We start from the raw sequence: 20,009 nt of genomic DNA, 5'->3' as shown, positions 1-20,009 counted from the left end.
GTGTGCACACTCTCATTGGTGCCCTTTGTTTAGTCACGAGGCGTTAAAAGTCGGCGAAAATCGCCGGCGAAATTCGTCCCGGTGTGAACAGGCCTTAAGTATGTTTACATGTCAATGATATTGAAACCAAAGTTGAAATATGCATGGGGTTTCTGTATTATTTTAGAGTTAATAGATGTCATGGCTGCTTCTTTACAAGTAGAGGTTTATTTGTCTATTTAGCACAACTGAAAGGTAAGACATACTGATACATTAGGATCTCCACTCTAACTTACTGGGTTACATGGTTATGGAAATGCTTTAAAATTCCCACAGGATCAGACTCTTTGGTGGTCATATCATAAAGGCTGTCTCATTTCAGAATACTGATTTAAAAAAATCTAGAGATGAGTATAAACAAACCACTCGTTGAATATTACCACTCCGCAAAGCTTGCTCATCTTGAAACATACTGGTACATCTGTCATCAGCCAATAGTAAACAGAAAAAACTATATAAATAACAACTTAGATATTATGAAACTCCAGCTGTCTTGTGTAGAATCTACCTTTACGGCTAAAGCACAAAATTGATGCTTAGCTTGATTACGTCTTTAGCCTAAGCTTGCACTTTGTCATTTTTGCCTAAAACAAGGCTGAGATCAAATGTGATGTCTAAAATGGCCAGCCTGTGAGCTGTGCCAGATATAAGCAGTCCTTGGAGCCATATAATTGAACTGTTTGTCATAAGGACAGAGAAGCAAAATAAAGCAAGCTATATTTATATCAAATTACATATATCTGGATATAAGATGCTGTTGTCGGATTCTTTGCTCAAGTAATCCAAGGCAAAAAGGTGACACTGAACCTAAGATTTGACAGCAGGATGTCCAGTGAGCTATGTAAGTATGTTAAGGGCTTATAGTACTGTGATACTTAATCGTTCTAGTCTGTTTAGTCCCTAGAGGTCAAAAATCAACTATATGCAAACGTAGGAATAAAAGCGCAAGGTGGTATACTTGGTCTTAAGCATGAGAAGGGGCTCTGGTAAAAACATTTAATAAGCATGTGTTTGAATTAAGATGGCAGCAATCCAATAACCACAGAGCTTTTAATAACACAGGGAATGTCTGGACCAACAGTTGTCATGAGGTTCACAAACAGTCAGACAGCACCACACTAACGTTTGGCCTGCACAAGATATCTTTCACCCAGATTTATATGAGAGAAGAATGGTGTTGGAAGGAACTAAAATGGACTACAGGTTTACAAGTTAATCATTAGGCTTTAAACCTATTTTTCTTTCTTGTAGGATATCAGACCCACTGTGGATGACAAGCAACAATGTAGATTGAATGATTTTTTTCATTTCCCTTGACATTCATATGTGCCAGCTGCATATGAATGAGTAATTAAAAGTATGCTATTGGCTGATATCGTTTAGACAAACCTGTGTATAAAGGTTAAGAAAGCAATGGACAAAATCTGTAGATTATTTAAAAATCTTCGCAATCTTTTTTCAAATTGGGAAAAGTAAAGCTTTGAAATTATGACCTGTACTTACAGATATCACAGTTTTTTCAGGGTGAATAGCCACACTCATATTCCTTATGGAGGTGCAATATTTTAAATATGTATGGTCACTACACTCCTTGTCTAGTAAAGTCATGGGAGGGGCATTATCAACTTGGTTGCAAATAGTTGTCTACTGACCTCAAATGTAATCCATAATAACAGGACCAAGCCCAGGATAATCCTTTCATTGCACCTTTTGATAATCACTTAATAAGGTCTCTGGGATTATACAGGAGATCAAACCAAGCTGCAGAGGCCTGGACTTGCACTGCATTTTAAGATAAAGATACCAGTCACAGGCACCCATCAGGCTCTGGAAAAAAACTTAAGGACGGCCATGACTATAAATTCCAAGGAGAGCATAACAAAAGAAATGTTGCATTTCTATTGCTCTCTGCTTTTGGTAGTTTTCACGCTGTCTATGAAATGTTTTATTTTCCATTACAAATGAGTTGTTTCTGTTTTCTTGCTGAAAAATGCTCTTCTGAGAAGAGGGGTTTCACCTGTAGTCTGATCCAGCTTTAAAGTCAGATTAAAACCTGCTGGGAAAACAAGGACAGATTTACCAAAGGGGGAGGAGATTTTTTTTAAATTCTGCCTCCAGGTGATTCATTTTTACATGAAATCATAAAAAAACAGCTTAAAAACATGATCATGTTATGGATTCTTGCTATTGACAGTAAGGATGCAGCGCTCTCACGAGGGGGGGGGGGGGGGGTCATCTCAACAGCAGCTCTGTAATGTTACAAAGGCACTACTAATAAAAGTTCCATACAAAGTGCCTGTTATTATATTTATACAATGTTACTAATCTGTGCGCATAGTTTATCAGATTTTTTTTGTTTTTAACCACTGGCCCCTGGAGAGCTCCGTACTGGTCAAAGACTAGAGAGGCATTAAATTTAAACCAACAGTCATGTGATTTTTAAGAAATTCCTCTGTTCCCTGCAAATATCTTACACCTACACATCATCAAAAGATGATACACGAACCACAAAACATTCAGTAAATGTTAGTAAATGTATTTCTATTTATGTCTATTTTATTTCTATTGCTGCTTAGTAATATATTTGATATTTGAGAACATGATATTTTTTAAATATCATGTTCTTTTCGACAGAGATCTAAAACTACAAACAAGTTAAAAATAGAAAAAGTAACCAACTGTAAATTGCTCTTCCAGCTTGCTTTATGCAGATAAGAGATTACACACGCCAAGTCAATGTATTATACATTAAGTTCCACTGCTTCATTTAGACATAAAATATGTATTGTGCACTGGGAGTTTAATTACGAATAAGGAAAAAAGCCATATTGAGAAGCTAATTATGTGACGTATGGGTTCAAAAAGGAAAGCAGACCAAGCAGTCCACAAAGTCAGGTGATTGCCAGGTCTTGGAGAGGACCTCCTGGAATTCCAGACTGCTTATTCTGAACTAATTTGAGTCAGCTGTCAGACTTATTCAGGGCAGCTGCAAACCCATTAACATACTTCTGCATTATAGAAAACCCACCAATAAATTATTGTCAATAATCTCAGAACTGAAATATGTTGCGAGCAAAACCTCTTTTTGAAGTCAAACATAGGTATTTCTGCAATTGAAAAATGCACATGTATTTGTGAAGGAAGAAGTGAGAAGAAAAAAATGGATGTGAAACTCAAAATGTTTTTAGTAATCATGCAGCTGTTCAGGAATATCTACAATGCTCTGAAAGATGGCTCGTCCATCTGTTTCAGCTGTCAGTTCTCTTGGAAAAGGGAAAATGAATGTAATAAGTGGCTCACCTTTTGGATAACACTGCACATCATGACAAATTTACATTAAAAATGTACCTAAAACCTTGGACACGTTTCTTAACACAATACTTTTTTTAGACTTTAAAAACCTGTTAAACTTGTTTAATTAAATTCAGAGGACTCACCTGTTTCCTCTTCAATGGTAAATATCCCGAGGCCAGATCCATCTCGTATGGAGTATCGAACCTCTCCGTCTCTTCCGGTATCCTCATCTTCGGCTGAAACTTTCATCACAGAAGTCCCAACAAGAGCGTCCTCTTTTATAAATCCTCTTTCCACAAAGGATCGGAACTGTGGCCTGTAGAGGTTTTCATTCACATCCACCACATCCACTTCAATGAAGCAGGTTGATGACAAAGATATGGGCTTCCCCTTGTCTTTGGCTTTTGCCGTCAAATTATACACTTGTTTTGTCTCATAGTCCAGATTTTGAACAATTCGAAGAGCACCACTGAGCTTGTCTACTTCAAACTTCCCATCTCCATTATCAGTAAGACTGTATCGTACCTGACTGGAAGGTCCAATATCAGGGTCATGAGCCTCCAGCCACATAATGACAGTCCCAATAGGAAGATCCTCCCTTACTTTAATGCGGTAGTTGGGGGGAACAAATTTAGGAGGGTTATCATTTACATCTTCCAAAGTGATTTTAAGAGGCACTGTTGACACCAATTGAGGTTCGCTGACTGCCTGGTCACGCGCAGCAATCTTCAGTGTGTAAAATGGAAACCTTTCACGATCTAGTGGTCTCCTCACAGTTACAACACCGGTTAACTCATTGATCTCAAAATGGTCTGTTCCTCCCAAAATTGAATACTTTATGATTCCATTATTCCCCTGATCTTTGTCGGTTGCATCCACCTGAATGATTTCTGTCTGGATAGGTGTACTCTCGCTCACTTCAACAGTATACGAATCTTGCAAAAACTGAGGGCTGTTATCGTTGGCATCTAAAATTTTCACATCCAAGAGACGTGAAGAGGATTTCTGCGGAACTCCAAGATCGTAAACTGTAATGTTGAGGGTATAGTGATCTGTTGCCTCACGGTCAAGAGCAGAATAGACCAAAAGCCAGCCGGTTTCCATATCAACAATAAACCGATTTTCTTTGTCTCCTCCTGAAATAACATACACTAATTTGCCATTGAATCCACTATCAGAGTCTGTGGCGCTTAAGTGGACAATTCTGGCTCCAACAGGTAGGTCCTCCTTAACTTCGATCACACTCGGAAATGAGTCAGTGAACTGGGGAGAGTACCGATTTACTGAGTGAATGTCGATAAAGTTGTCATCTGGCTCTGTTTGAGTGTGAATTTTACTGCCCTGGAGAAGCTTTTCAGCTAGCATAGTCGCAACACCAGTTTCAACACATTTTACCTGGACAGGTTTGCGTGCTGTGATGACGGTTATGTTCATGATCATTGGTTGAGTTGTGTGTTCACCATCTGTTGCTACAATTTGTAAACTATGAAAGGATACTCTAGCTGCCTCTCCATCACTCAGGGTGCGCTTTAGTGAAAGTAGGCCTGAGTTTGGATTCAGTTCAAAGAGGTCAAGATCATTTCCAGCTTTGATATTGTACCGCACTAGCTGCAGTTCATCTGCATCTATGGCAGATGCTGTTGTTATCTGTTCTCCCACGCCATGATCTCTGGGCACAGTCACTTCACAGTCAACATTTTCAAACAGAGGCCTATTGTCGTTCAGGTTGTTTAAAGTTATAGTTACTGATGATTCCACCTCTCTCCGGAAAGGGGATCCCCAGTCTGATGCTCTGACTTTGAGATTGTAAATCCTGGGCATGAGCTCATAATCTAGGACCTCTGAAGTGGTAATGACACCAGAAAAGTAGTCAATGACAAATGGCTGGGGACTCAAATTAGTGATGCTGTAGGTGACATAGCCATTCTCCCCTCGGTCCAGGTCAGTGGCTTTCACCGTAATCACACTGGTCCCAATGGGTACATTTTCATCAACTGTGACTTTGTAAGACGTTTGCTGAAATTCGGGTGCGTTGTTATTGACATCAACCACATCAATAATCACTTTTGTTGATGCTTTATTGTCATCGGTGATCACCTCTAGTTCAAACTGTGCAGAGCTGTCAGCATTGATTGATCCTGTGGTGCTGATTAAGCCAGTATCTGGATTTATTGTAAATCTGTTCTTGTCAGAGCTGCTCTTAAAAGCATATTTTAGATGTGGATACTTTGGCACGGCTGTTACCATAGTGACAGGGGTGTGTAGAGGGGCAAATTCACTCAGATTGACTCTGTAAATGTCCTTTTCAAACACAGGAGGGCCCTTCTGGAATTGTGCTGAAGTGACATGTACTAATTTAGCAGATGAAAACTGAGGAGGGGTGCCTTTATCTTTTGCCTGTAAGGTGAGGTTGTATCCAAAAGGTTGATTGTCCCAGTCCACATCTTTGACAGCTTTTATTTTGTACTCCTTGCTCCCGGGGCTTGTTCTTACAGCCTTGAACTGCTGAAGAGGGTCACCGGCCACAATGCTCAGTGATGCTATCTCTCCATTTGGTCCCTGGTCTTTATCCTCCACTGTTACAATGGCGTAAGTAGGGTCATGGTCTGCACCTGAGGGTGCCAAGGTTACAGCGGTAATCACTGGTGCATGCTCATTGGCTTGCTCCACCCTAACTGCAAGTTTGGCCATGCTACTGAACCCACTGCTGCCGTACAACTTCATCCCTCTGTCCACTGCGAGGATCTCCAACTCATACAGTTTTGTCTCAGAATAGTCCAGCTTGCCAGTCAGGGTCACAACACCACTTGTTGGATGAACAGCAAACATATCAGTCCACTCTCTGAAACTATAATAGTACTCTCCATTTGTACCAATATCGGCATCAGTTGCCGTGACCTTTGCCACACTTGTGCGTATGGCTGTGTTCTCCGGTATGGAGATGCTGTAGGATGTTGGTGAGAAGAGAGGTCTCAGATCGTTGGTGTCCAGTACCTGAACCTTAACTCTGGTGCGACATTCAAAATTTGTGGTTCTCTCTGTAGCTTTAACAGTCAGCATATAGTGGTCTTTAACCTCTCGGTTCAGTATGGCAGTACTGCCTCCTTTGGTCCTTATTCGCAAAAAACTGAAATCCCCCAGCAGGTAGTCCTCTGCTTTGAATAAGTTCTCATTGTCTCCAGAAATGATTTTGTACCGTATCTCCCATGTTGGGTCTGTGGAATAGATTCCCATCTTGGTGTGACTCTCTAAGTAAGTCTTAGCAGCAGAGTTCTCATATATGGTGGTATTGTAAACAGAGTGGGTGAACTGCATGGAGGTGGCCCTCCCCGTCCTTTGGTTCGCTATGCAGCTGCAGAAAAGCTGCACAAGTACAAGAAGTGGTATCATTTGCTTCCCCATTATCGTACCGTGATCTTCACAGAACCACCTGAAACACATACACACACACAAGAATGGGTTTTATAGTTTTACCACCAGGCACAGACATGTAGTAAACTACATTTACTGTCATCACAATTAGAAAAATAGTCCAAACAACCACATTTCTTAAGACAAGATGATAGGTAGTAACCAGCCCGATAAGTGACTAAATAGGTTTGATGCAAACCCACTTCAGTGCTGACATTCCCACATGCCAATTACATCTATTTAAACTGTAAAAACAAATAATTTCCTAACATTTGGGGTGCTCAGGAAAATTTCAAGCACATAAATGCGCCACTGATTTATTCTTCTTTACCAACAAATCTGTACCCACTGAGTATAAAACCCTCCTTTGCATGACTAAATTAATGATGCTCTGGAATAAATGTAACTTTCCCATAGTAAGTCATTCTTTAGCATTTGCATTTAAAACATCCATAGGTATTAAATTCGACTTTATCAATAATGCCGCTGAGGAGTGGACTCACATTTGTAATGTTGGTTCTAAAATGTAATAATGGAGCTACTCCCTTTCAATATGTGTACTTTTGATTAAATCCACTGAAGGGAAAAATAAAGACACATACAGAGGCATGTAGCCAGGGAAATACTAAAATGTCTTAGTTTATCCTTAGAAATGCAGATTGAGTATTTTACAACATCTTAAACTCTTACATTTGTGCACCTACAAGTAAGAGTAAGATGTTGCCAATAATGTGCTTTATGAAATAAAATCACCATTGTTTACCTTTGGGGTGTCACGAGGACCGACGCCAGGTTTGGTTTAATCATGTTTTATGTCGGATTAATGAATGACAAGCTCAAACCCTGCCCACCTGAAATCTGAACAGAGTGCCTGCAGGTACAAAAGAACTAACTACCTTCTTGTCGACGACCATTGTGCAAACTCAAACTACTTGTGGCTCGTTTTTTATAAGAAACATGAAATAATGTGTGGAACACTTGATTTTTTTTTTGCTAAACTAAACAGTAACTCGTTTATTTAGTTTTTAAAGTTAAATTGCTCTTTAAAAAGAAAAGTTAGATGCCTCGAGAGACGATTTCATTTCCAGCCCCATCCCCCAACTACAGCCATTCACTTCTTGAAACGGCGGCCGCTTGCTGAGCTGAGCACAGATTCGTTTTAGGGGAAAAAATAGAAAAAGAAAAAAAAAACGTCCGCACCTTTCCTACGCAAAGCGTAAAGTCCTCACGGCGTAAGTTTCACACGCGTGTGCTATCAAAAATATCCTTAAACTGCATAGTTCCCTGTTGGGGAACTTCGTCAAAGTAGTGGAGAACGCAACGCGACCGCTGCTGCTTTTTTTCCCCCAGCTCACAATAGCAGTCCGAACTTTTCTTATCTGTCTGACATGATGCTAACACCCTGCTGGGTTAATAAACCACCACACGAATGCGACGGAGAAGGGATTACATACCTATATGGGTATTATTCTCGTAAATTTGGAGGTTTTGCATAGAGTTTTCGTAGTCCCAATCTCGGCATGGTCAGACGTGGACTTCTCTGCTCTCCGTTACTCCATCTGCTACCAGCAGGCTGCCTCTTTTCCCTCTCTTCCCACTGGATTCCGTAGATATCTCTCCGCGCTGCGCACGTCCGGATCTACTTACCGACTGGCAACTAAACCCAGACCGCGTGGAGTTTAATTTGTATTTCTTTATTTTTTAGACGCACAATAATTAAAAACTACCATAAACAATGTGAGATTCTATTAGATAGGCTATATGTGAGTTTTCAGAGATGTGACTTTCTTATTTCAACTTTTTTTATGGACTATATTTTTTTTTCCATCCCCTCGTTTCGTTTATTAATTACAGTGAGATAAATTGAGGTTAGCCCATGTAACGTCTGAGAAGCCCTGATGTGTTGTTTTGAGGTCGAAAACTTGATTTTTTCTTAAGTAGACTATCATTTATGCACATTATCCCCAACCAATAATACTAATATAATAAAGTATTGATTTTTATTTTAATCTAAAGAGCATGCAATGCAACCCCAAGAAATATTAATCAGGTATCAAGATCGTTAAAATCTAAATGGTTTTATTTTTTTTATTTTTACTGTATAAATCAAAATAAAATGTTCAAATATGTAGACATTAGAGCAGGCTGACTGATTTTTATACTCGCCATGTGGCTGACCTCATCAGACAGGAAGTCGGACTTTTGTTCTTAGTTCTGACCAAAAAGGGCTCAGCAAGCCCACAGGAGTGCAGCAGCTGTGCGACTGATGGCGCTGTGTCCCTGCTCTTGTCCGGACTGCGGGGATGCAGCAGGAGCGCCTGTCCTGCATGCATCCCCGGCTGCTGGTGGTCAGGAGCTCCCGCCGCTAAAACGGCACATTTTTAGGGGCGGAAGTTGTTCTTAACACCCTCTTGAGTCGAGTTCAAAGTTTTTACGAGTCACTCAATGGAAAAAAAAAGTCCGTATTGGTAGAGATCGCCGTGTACTCACCAGACCAGCTGGAGTGTCGCTCCGAAGTTTGCTCCTCATAAATCCTGTCCGTTTTTCAGTGAATGTCACTCGGGGTCGGGGTCTCCCAGCCCGCTGCTCTGGACGGAGCCGCTCACTCTGCTACCCCCTCGGTCTCCCACAGGTAGACAGAAAGTCCGCTCCGCGCAGAGCTGCCACACGTGGTGGCATTTGTACAGCGCAGCTGCTTGGATGCTTTGCCTGGCGCTTCTCCTCCTCAATAGGTACAGGTGAGGAGGCATTACGGCTTACCCATGCTGCTTTCAGGGGATGTCGGACATCTCGCTTTTATTGGTTTACTGGAGGAGAGAAAGAAAAGTTACATTAAATACATTGAAGAACCACCCTGAACAGAAATGTTCTTGAGACACTTTTCTCGTGATGGAAGACATCTAAAATAAATATTAAAATTGTATTTCTGAGTATTACTTTATTCAGATTGTTTGGAATCAGGAGCAGACGGGGAAAAATGCTGCTGGAAAAAGCATGAAGTTGAAAAAGCTTAGTACTTTGCTCCATTCTGATGCATCCACTTGCAGACAAATAGACACGTCCTTCGTTTTCCTCGTCTGAGCTGGCATCTGGCTAGAAAGTGTATGGCTGTATTGCTTCAAGATTGCTCAACATTTTTGTTGCACTGGGAATGTTAGGTTGGGGTTGTGAGGGGCTGTAAGCTAGCAGGAGAGTGTGTAAACACATGGGTGACGGGAAGTGGGGTCCTTCTACAATGTAGAGATTAATTTCTGATGACATTTAAAAATAATATTATGGTCAACAGACAGTTGACAGCACATATAGCTCTCTCATCAAACTGCTACACAGCCACCATCGCTCCACCTATTCTGATCACAATCAACTATCTTCAAAGCAACTTCCTTTTTCCCATTTTTTTCCTCTCAAATCCCCTTAAGCTCTTCTTCTGTTTAATAACGCTGCTCTCCTGACCCTCATGAAACCACCTTGTCGATTTAATGGAGATCGCTGAATGCACTTCAGAGACCCCAGCGTCTTCATTTGGCTCCTCCAACATGTGGTTTACAGCCACACATGGCACCCTGCTGTGAAGTGGCTGCCAAGAAATGCCAGAGTGGAGAATGCGGTTGGAGCCAGCATTTCAGTGTGAGAATTTTAGCCTTAATGTCCATTCCACTCTGGCTGAAAAAAGTCTCATACCACAGGGTGAGTAAATAAATAAGGCATATGTGTCGGAACTATGGATATTAGTGGGAGGAAAAAGAGAAGAAAACAAAACATTTTTTTGTCTATAAATAAATAAATCCGTAATTTTTATTCTCTTTTCCTTTTGATCTTCGACCTCTGTAGAAGTTTTGTCCAACACGATGTATCTAGCTGCTGTTTCTCTCTTATAGCCTGCTCTTTCTGTCCCTCTCTCTGCCCATAAAGCTTTAATTGAATTCAGGTCAGGTGATGCCCAGGGCCGGTTCCACTGCTTTGATCTTACAAAGTGTTTGCAGTCCTGTATGCCCGGAGGTCAGGTCCTCCTGCCTTATAGACCTTATAGACGTATAGAGGGAAACTCTTCTGCCCTCAAATAAAGGATTAAATCAACCACAGAGGCATTAACAGGAAATCAACCAGCACTAGAGAGCGAGTGTTGCTTTTCCAAAGATGAACTCTATACTTTACAAACCTAAACAAAGAGGGGTATTAGCCGTATCTTAAAGCTGCAGATGACTTGGAGCGGTGATGTATAAAACCATGACTTAAAAATCAGTTATTATAGTTGCACTCTAATCATCTTCTAAACTATTGTAAAATTGTTCCCAGTGGTCTTTTAATTATAATGATGCTGTTTTTAGACAAAGTTTAAAAAAAAAAAAACCTGTGTTGTTTTCTCGGACGGTTTCTGCAGTTTCATTAGAAAGTTGCCTCCGAGTTGTAGGCGGGACTGTTGACGTGGAGAGAGCCCACCACCTTCCCATCATTCATCTGTTTACATGCTCTCTCTGTAGCTTACAGCCCCTCATAATTCCAAGCCAACAGTACCAGTCCAACATAAATGGCGAGCAATCTTGAAGCTACCCAGCCATACAGTTTTGATCCAGATACCAGGTCAGACGAGAAAAATGAAAACATACATGGATCTATCTGACTGCCATCGCATCAGAATGGAGCAGAGCAGGAAGCTTGTGGCTTGCCGTAGTAACTTGTTCATCACTATTCCAAACTTTTTCCAATGGCATTTTTCCGTCCGCTACTGATTCACAATGGTTTGAATAAAGAAATACTCAAAAAATACAAATTAAAGCTTGATTTTCTTAATATTTCCTCCACCATAAATGGTACAAGAACATGTTAAAAACAACAAAAGAGCGATTTTCATTGGAGTGGGTCTTTAAATCCAAATTACTAAACTTACTATGTTTAGGCTTCCAGGTCATGCGTCAATTTCTGATAATGCATACTTCGTCAGCCATTAACCCTTACTTCCATTGGATTATAGGCAAATTATTATATACATTTACGTTATGATTCTCACACATGTGATTATTAGTACTTATTCAAACAAAAGCAAAATCGGCTTTTAATGAAGATGTCTTTACGCACGATTTGCATTGATTACCGCACATGAGTATAAACTTCTAACTGTAAATGTTTCTGGTAATCTAACCTGTCAACTTGATCTAGTCCATTTAACATTATTTATAGTGTTTTTCTTCCTGCTGCAAAAAGCTACTTGAATGGAATTACATTTCAAGAAATCACCATTTCTTGGTTTGTGATTGGCTGGTTCAGGTTTTCCTCCGTAACAGGTTGAGTTAACATTTTTACCAGAGCTGAAAAATAGCAACGCTCTGTGAGAGAGTTCAGGGGGGTGTAACTGTGTATGGGTGCAGGGATAACATGTTTTCATATCTATAACTTTAAAAGCAACTACATGAGAGAAACATCTAAAGATAGATTTTGTCTTTGCTCAGAGGAAATAGCTGCTTTTTCTGAATTTTTTTTAGTTCAAAATGCGTTATGTATTTGTGAAAAGTTGTGGCTTTTGCTCTGAACGCCCTTGGTTTCTCTCAGACGTGTGCAATAACAATATCAGGGTCAACACATTACTATTCAAGTGTATGCAGGCAATGCAAAAGTGCATTGTGACTGATGAGATGCATTCATAAGAACATTTTTTACTTTATGAACTGAAATGTCAACTATTTTAAATAGCATATTTGGCAAAATTGCACCAGTTATTTGAAAAAAGTGCCCCCCCGTCCTTTACTGTAAGCAGTATACAAAACGGAAGCTCTCAAATAACCCTCTTGGAGCCTCAGCGTCTTAAAAAACCATGCAACAGATTGTCTTCACATTGCACAAAGAAGTCTAGATCCGGCACCAACTGACTCACTCACTGAGTCCTGTGACCAATGTCTTAAGCTTTGTTTTCCCTTCAACTTAAAAGGAAGCAGAGATGAGGAAGCGATACATGATTTGTCATGTGCCAGCAGCAACGGAAGCACCCAGGTATCAGTTTTTCCCACCACAATATCGGAGGAGAATCTGAATCCTGAGGCAGAGCTTAACTGTGAGGGAGATTGGAATAATTCAATATCCATCCTGCTGAAGTATCCTCAAGTCAACACACAGACTTTCCCAGAGCCGCTGCTTGAGTTGACTCTTTGTTTACAAGAGACAGAAGAATCAGTATTCGGGAAAAGCAGGGTCTTCTCATAAGCCTTATTCTTTCACATGCCAGCATTAATTTTTAGAAGTGTGTTGAAAATATCTCACATGAAACTTACAGGAAATGCAATGAAAAACAAGTGACGTTTTCCTCTAAGCTGGAGACCAAACCTCAGTGCTCTGAAAATAGTCTTGTGTTGCCTCGAGCAAAGCAGGAGATTAGCTCCGCAAAGCTTCTCTGTTGCAGAAGCCTCCATAATTACCTAAAAGATGACACAAAAACACACCAAGCTATATTTAGAACAATCTGTTTGGAGATATTAGTGTGTCATTAATTGTTTTTTGTTTTAGTAGCTTTGCAACATGGAACCACCAAAATGTAGAACAAAAAAACAAAACAAAAAAAGATTGGTGTCCTTTTTTTTTTTTGCTTCATGCAAGGCAATTCAGATGAAGTGTATTGTGTCCTCTGGGAAATCAATAAGCCCCCTTTCATGCTTATGAACCTTGCATTTGACTTGGATTGCCTTGCAGTTTTTAAGCTTTTTGTTATTCACTGGTTCATAATCCAAATAAGATGGCTACCCCCGGAGACAGCCCCAGGTGGATCGCAGCAGTACATTCATTTGGGATTGTAAACACACACTTAGCTTTGTCAGCCCCGAAAACAGCAGAAAATAAAAAGGTTTGTATAGTAGGAAAACCCTTTCAGCCTTTCCCTAGTTTCTGTCACACTTGGTGCAGAAGGTTTTTACTCTCACTACATGTGCTTTCACTAGAGTCGCTTGCCCGTTGCATTTGTCAGTGTGCAGCAAGCAGGTTACAACTCTAACGGTCAATTTCAGGACCACACGAAGATTAAAAATACTTTGGAGGGTGATTTAGAATCATTAATTATTGAAATTTTGGGTACATCCACTCTTGGAGAACATGGGCTCTTTGTTTGCAAAGGCTCTAGCTGGAATTTAAACCAATATTGTGGCAGTAGTGAAAGCAATATGCATATTTACACAAGAACCAAAGGTTCAAAACGAAAATACATACATAAGTTTCCAAAAAGGGCCAAACAATCATTTCTTTTCAGATGAGTTTAAAAAAAAACACAACAAATTAACTAAAGTGTAGCTGCTGTGCATCACTCCCAGGTACAGACAGGGGAGCCACAGCCAACCTGCTCAAAAAGTCAGAACAGAACAAAAGGAAACTGACAGACTATGTCAAAGGTTCTGAAAAATTGACAGGACTCAGCATCATTTCACACACACGGAAAGCGTCAAAGGCGAGCAGGTCAGAGGTTTTCAAGTTTGTTTGGGAGGACATTACAAAGACCGTAGCTCAGGAGCTAACCACATGCTGTACACATGTGGTCAAGAACGCACAGTTTTTCCCATCTTTGAAGAAGTTTAGCTTCTGGGTGCACCAACAACGTGATACGGATGCTGTTTCTGTTGACAAACTGGTAAAAGAAGTGACTAAAGCAGAGAAGATCATTGGGCACAGCCTTTCTTTGATCAAGGACGTTTTTATTTCAATCGGAAGAGAAGATACAATAATGTATACAAGAGAAGATGGAACATTACTAGGTATGTCAAAATGTCGTGTTAATCGCAATAAATCCATTACAGACAAATTATTGGATTAATTAATGGACCCTGCGACAGACTGGCGACCTGTTCAGGGTGTCCCCTGCCTTCGCCCATAAGTGGCCGGGATAGGCTCTGGCAGCCCCGTGACCACGACAGAGAACAAACGGAAGAAGATGAATGAATGAATCACATTAACCCCTTTTTTGATCCATAACTATTGTCATGTTCTCCAGGTCTAACTATGTACTTTCATGAACGTTTTATTTAAACCAAGCGGAAAACACATCTTCCATCACCCTGCACATGCACTGTCCCTGCTATGACATCATCAGTGTATGATTTTGTTTTTTAATTTCCTTTTATTTATCCCACAATGGGGAAATTGTGCTCCACACTTTAACCCATCCCCTAGGGCAGGGGTCGGGAACCTAAGGCTCGCGAGCCATATATGGCTCTTTTGATGGTCACATGTGGCTCGCAGACAAATCTTTAATTCAAATTTTTTTTCTTCATTAGACCAGTCCTTCTCGTGCGCGATGCGATGGCAGAGGCGCGCAGTAGTAGCGGTGCTTAGAGAGACAAATCTGCGCCAGCACTAGTATAAGTTTAAAATTGTCTATTAATTCACAGAGTTTGTACCACCCGGAAACCTGTGAATTGCCGTGCCTAAAACTGCGCGCTCCCGTCTCTGAGAAAGAGCGCGCAGTTGCGGGGACGGGATGTGTGAGGGAGAAAGCAGAGGGTGGGGCTGAGGTGTTGTGGGGACAGGCAGCAGGTGAATCGCGCAGGGATTGTAAATAGGTAAAACCCACTGCCTGTCACTCACTGCAGCGTGTGAGTGTGTGTTTGGCTCCAGGTCCGCATGTGAGCAGTCTGTCTCACATCTACAAAACATTCATACCAACCTAAGATCACGTTTAAAGTCTCAACGCCTGCATGAAGCAGAAACTCACCACGTAAACCAGACTAGACCATCAGCAAAACTACCACGAGAAATACTCATCAAAAAGAATCCACAGACTTATTGTACTTTAAAAAGGTTGAAATTACATCAAATGCACACATTCACTTGTATTTTAGTTTTAAACATATTGTCGCGGACTGAGTTGGATGGCTGTTGGGCCGCGTTAAAAGTTCTGGAGTTCATTGACCGCATCAAGCAGAGAGCTGATTGGCTCTCAGTTCTGTCGCTCAGCCTGTTGTTAGGTAGTTTGGACCAATGGGGTTCAGCTATGGGCCGAATAAGGGAAAGGGGAGGGCTGCAGCGGGAGCAGGGGAATATAAAGTTGGGAGACGCGCTCTCGTCTCGTCTCGGCGGGAGAGATTCAGGAGTTGCTGAATTAATTGAACGGCGTTTGTTGCGGTCTGCAGTAATCGGAATAAAGAACCTTAAAAGAGGTTAAGTCTCCGTGCCTCAGTGTGGGAAAGGGACACTACATTATTGTATGGCTCTTTCGAAATTACATTTAAAAATATGTGGCGTTTATGGCTCTCTTGGCCAAAAAGGTTCCCGACCCCTGCCCTAGGGGGAACGGTGAGCTGTTGGGGGTGGGGGTTTGAGCTGCTCGGGGGGCAGCAGCTGGCTGGGGAGAGCGGGGATCGATCCTCCAATCCTTCGGTTATTAGACGACCTGCTCTACCGCCTGAGCTAAACTGCCACCCAATTGCCACGTTTTGTAGTTATCTACAGAATGAATCCAAAACAATGCCACAACGATACACTATTATCTATCTAAAAGTAAAGGTAAGAGGTTTGTTATAATAGCAAAAAAAAAATCATAAAGCCACTTTTTAAGCTCTAATTTGATCTTTTACTGTGCCACAGTGTCACACATTTAAATGAAAAAAGCCTCAAAATGAGGCTTTTCACAGCAATTATTAGGTTAGATTAAAAATAAATGAATTCAATGCTGAGTAACATCTGTCAAACAATGCAGGAGTCTGAACGCAGGTATGAAAAAAAAACCTGAGGCACAGTTTTACCATCAGACTAAACTTAACTTGGTTGTTTAAAATAATTGCTTGCAATAACTATTGCAACATTTGTCTCTGTTAATGTTTCATTTATATTATTTTTTATATAATACTGAACATTGCCATACAGAAAGAGGCTATAAAATAAGTAAAGAAGATCTCATGGCAGGCCTAAACATGATGTCATTCACACAGACAGTGAAGGATGAATAACAAAATTCCACTCTCACCCACATTTCTTCATGTGCTATACTCACTACAGTTATTTCCCCCTAGCTAAATCCTAATCCTGCAGAAATTGTGTCGGGATTATACACAAAAGGCACATTTAGGACATGGATTTATTTGCATGGATAGATTAGTCCGGGCTTGTAATAGAGGCTAGCATTTGTCGAGAAAGCTTCATCTCCTTGTAGCTCCCCATTAAAATAATGCTGAGCTCCACTTCATGCTAACACATATTATCTTCCTCCCCTGGAAAGCAGATCATTTCTTGTTGTTGGAAACATTGAAAAAAAAGGGTTTGTATCAGCATGAAACATGTGTCCAAACAGGAATACTTTGTGTCATGTGAATGGTTTTATCCCACAACAAGCTACTCAAAACAACAGACAGCCAATGTTGTGTGTTCATTGGCAGCTCTGGGCTTTCAGACAGTGATACAGCGAACTGGGAGTGCTTTGAACCCCAGAGGATGATTTGTCTTTTTATTGTCATAACGCTCACATTTCTTCCTGAGAGAGAGAAAAAGGAAAAGAAAAACGACATTAAAAAAAGAAAGAAAAAAAGGATTTTGCAGTCAGAGGCTCCATACCAAAGCACTATTCATTCTGCTTTCTATGCACCAAAGCAGACTAATGACTGCCAACAGCGGTCCTTTATGATGTATTATACATATACTTCTGCTAATCTAATTGGATACATATTGACAAATGAGACATCCTGAGGGGATCGTGCAGTGATCACGGGATTTGGGGGGACAATACTTTGCTGCTTTAAAAAAACAAAAACAAAAAAAACCTTCTAAAATAGTTGGGTTTTTTAAAAACTCTTTTCACCTATAAAGTCAAAAAGATTCATTTTTAATTTGCTTGGCTCGACGGTGACATAAAAAAAACAGTTGTGAGAGCTTGGTGTTTCCGGGAGACTGTTATTTTTGCAGTCACACCTGTGGAAAACAGTCAGCGCAGCAGTTTCAGCGCATGTTCTCCCTCACAGCAGGTGAGGTGTCACCATCTGTCACTGTCGTTCTGTTGTCTTATCCTGGTCGTACTTCCATTTTTTCTGATTAGGCTTCTGGATGGGTTCAGTTTCATCGCTTGGTCTTCTGCTCTGTTACAGCCTTACCACCTGTTTTTTGTGACTTTATTCTGCCACCTCTGGTTTCCTTTTAATTACCATAGTTATCTTTGGATTGTTTGCTCCTTCAGCATTGGAACACCTCAGTTTCACACAGTTGGAGCATTTATTAAATTAAAGTATGAATGAAATTATATTATTCATGAAATATACACTTACAAAACCACCACTTTGATCAATCTAAAATAGGCTCAATTGGTTCACTCCAAACTAGTAGAAGTCTAAGTAAAGGAAAAAATAGTATTACAAGTTTGTCACACCAGAGACAAATGCGCCGTGAGTGTTTGCTGTCAACATTATTGGATTGTCCAAGGTTTTCTGTAAATGCTGTAGATCCCTAGCCTGCACAGGTTTGGTCTTTTAGAAAATGAAGCCACTGTGTATTGCTTGTAAACAGTGCTCCATTCCTTGTTGGACTCCAGCATCAAATCTATTTTTGAACTATGTCAGGTGAGCAAAACAGCTTGTGAGTTAGTGACTGTTTTTCTCATCCTTTTTGGTGCTCATTGACTAAGCAGTCTTTCTGTGTGTGGGGAACATACAGGTGGGGAAAGATTTAAGGGACAAATACACAACTGGAAGTTCTTCTAATTTTTTTTAATCACATAAGAAAACTAATCAAGTTTTTATCCTGTGACTGATTGAAATCATTTTTGACAAAGTCGGCATGAAACATTATTATTTTAACCATTTTCACAGCATATCGCAATATATATTTTGCATCTTCAAATTAAAGTCTTTTTTCTATCCACAATACACTGCAAACTACTTGATACTTGCAAAGATGTAGAACTTTGTTTCAAGACATTTAAGATATTTTACAAGGTTTTATGTTTTTATTTTGTCTCATAAAGTTGTGATCTATTAGAAAATTACTATAAAAAATAGTCAAAATCATTTTTTCTTTCTTTTTGTTCCACACTCTTGACAATAGGAACATTTGATTTTAGGTGCAAAAAACTTCAGTTGCACTGATATTATTTTTCATTTTATTAAATTCTGACAAGTTATACTGGCACTCATCATTAAAAACAAAAACTTAGATACATGTTTTCAACATGCTAGTTTTAGATTCAAAGAGGATTCAAAGGGACAAGTTGAATGAAGATCGTACTCTCATTTTGTTCAAATTTCTTTCTACAATGAGTCATTCCCACTTATTTTTTTACTTTTATGTCACTTTAATCAAACTGAATTACAATTAGGTACATACAACTCAGTGAATACAAACTATCAGCAACTAGCAGCATACTGTTATTGGGCTGTATAACATTTAATTTTAGAAAGTTCTAATCAGTTAGCTTTTTTTTTAGCTTGGTTTTCCTTCTGAATACTTATGTGGAAATTCCCTGAGAAGTAAAGTAAGTTAAGTACAACTGACTCGCTGCATGGAAAGATAATTTTATCACTTTCTAGTGATTTTCTTCTTTGGAAAAATATTATTTTCCTTTTTAGGCTACCTCCTTTTGTAGTGCAATCCTTTCTTATTGTCATGACTCTTGCTTTACTTCATTTTTACCACGAATTCCAGCACCTGTTAGATGGCTTATTATCGTCCATCTTCTCTGGCAAATTTGAAAGGATTTTTGTGGATTTTAGGTCTGGAAACTGGCCTGATCACTGCAGTCTTGATCCTGGTCTTTTCCCACATTGACGGAGTCAGTAGTGTTGTACAAACCACCTTCCTGCTGGTAAAAGACACAACCTTCATCTGGGGAAAAGAAGATCAGTTTAATTCAGAACCTTCCAGGAAAATGGACACAACTCCAGCTCAGTTTAAGCTTCTCCAAATGATCCCCAATGTTTCTCCAAATATCACTAATGTGAGAGAACTTTCCAGGTCTCCGTCTGACTACTGGAAAACCAAATGTTAGTTGAAGCTGGAAACTTATGAGAAATGTTTTGTTAAGCATTAGTTTGCTCTTTTTTTTGTTCAAAAGCATACAGTATTCCCCCTCATCTTTATATGATTTAGCTCTGTCCCTTCTAAATCTTTGACCTTGACCCAAGATGACATTTGCTGTTCCTTTTATAGGTTATTTGTTAACATCCTTCACTCTGCTTTTGTCCTTTGCCTGTTTGTAGCTTTGTTTTTATAGCTTAACCTTAAAGTGCTATCACTAAAAAAAAGAATTAAGGCCCCCAAATGGTCTATTTATTCATGAACCCTTCTATTCCTAATTTCAAACTCTCTCATCATGC

At 40.0% G+C, this 20,009-nt stretch overlaps 1 protein-coding gene across 10 annotated transcripts in view; it reads right to left on the bottom strand.

Moving 5' to 3' along the window:
• Positions 1-9,395, bottom strand: part of fat1 (FAT atypical cadherin 1) — a 70,661-nt gene extending 61,266 nt beyond the window's left edge. For 6 of the 10 annotated variants that reach the window (XM_023957995.1, XM_023958007.1, XM_023958005.1 and 3 more), the window contains exons 1-2: positions 8,199-8,316; positions 3,477-6,763 (exon numbers count right to left, since the gene is read on the bottom strand). In XM_023957995.1, the coding sequence (XP_023813763.1) occupies positions 3,477-6,735 (3,259 nt within the window). In that variant the 5' untranslated portion in view covers positions 6,736-6,763; positions 8,199-8,316. Of the gene's footprint in view, positions 1-3,476; positions 6,764-8,198; positions 8,318-9,234 lie in introns of those variants that run through there. The other 4 variants (XR_002873747.1, XR_002873749.1, XM_023958037.1 and 1 more) reach the window with 2 other exon arrangements.
• Positions 9,396-20,009: the final 10,614 nt, after the last annotated feature.

Source organism: Oryzias latipes, chromosome 1 (assembly GCF_002234675.1).
Source record: "Oryzias latipes chromosome 1, ASM223467v1".
Lineage (NCBI taxonomy): Eukaryota > Metazoa > Chordata > Actinopteri > Beloniformes > Adrianichthyidae > Oryzias > Oryzias latipes.
The sequence above is the reverse complement of the archived record's forward strand: the minus strand, read 5'-3'. Positions and strand labels throughout refer to the sequence as shown.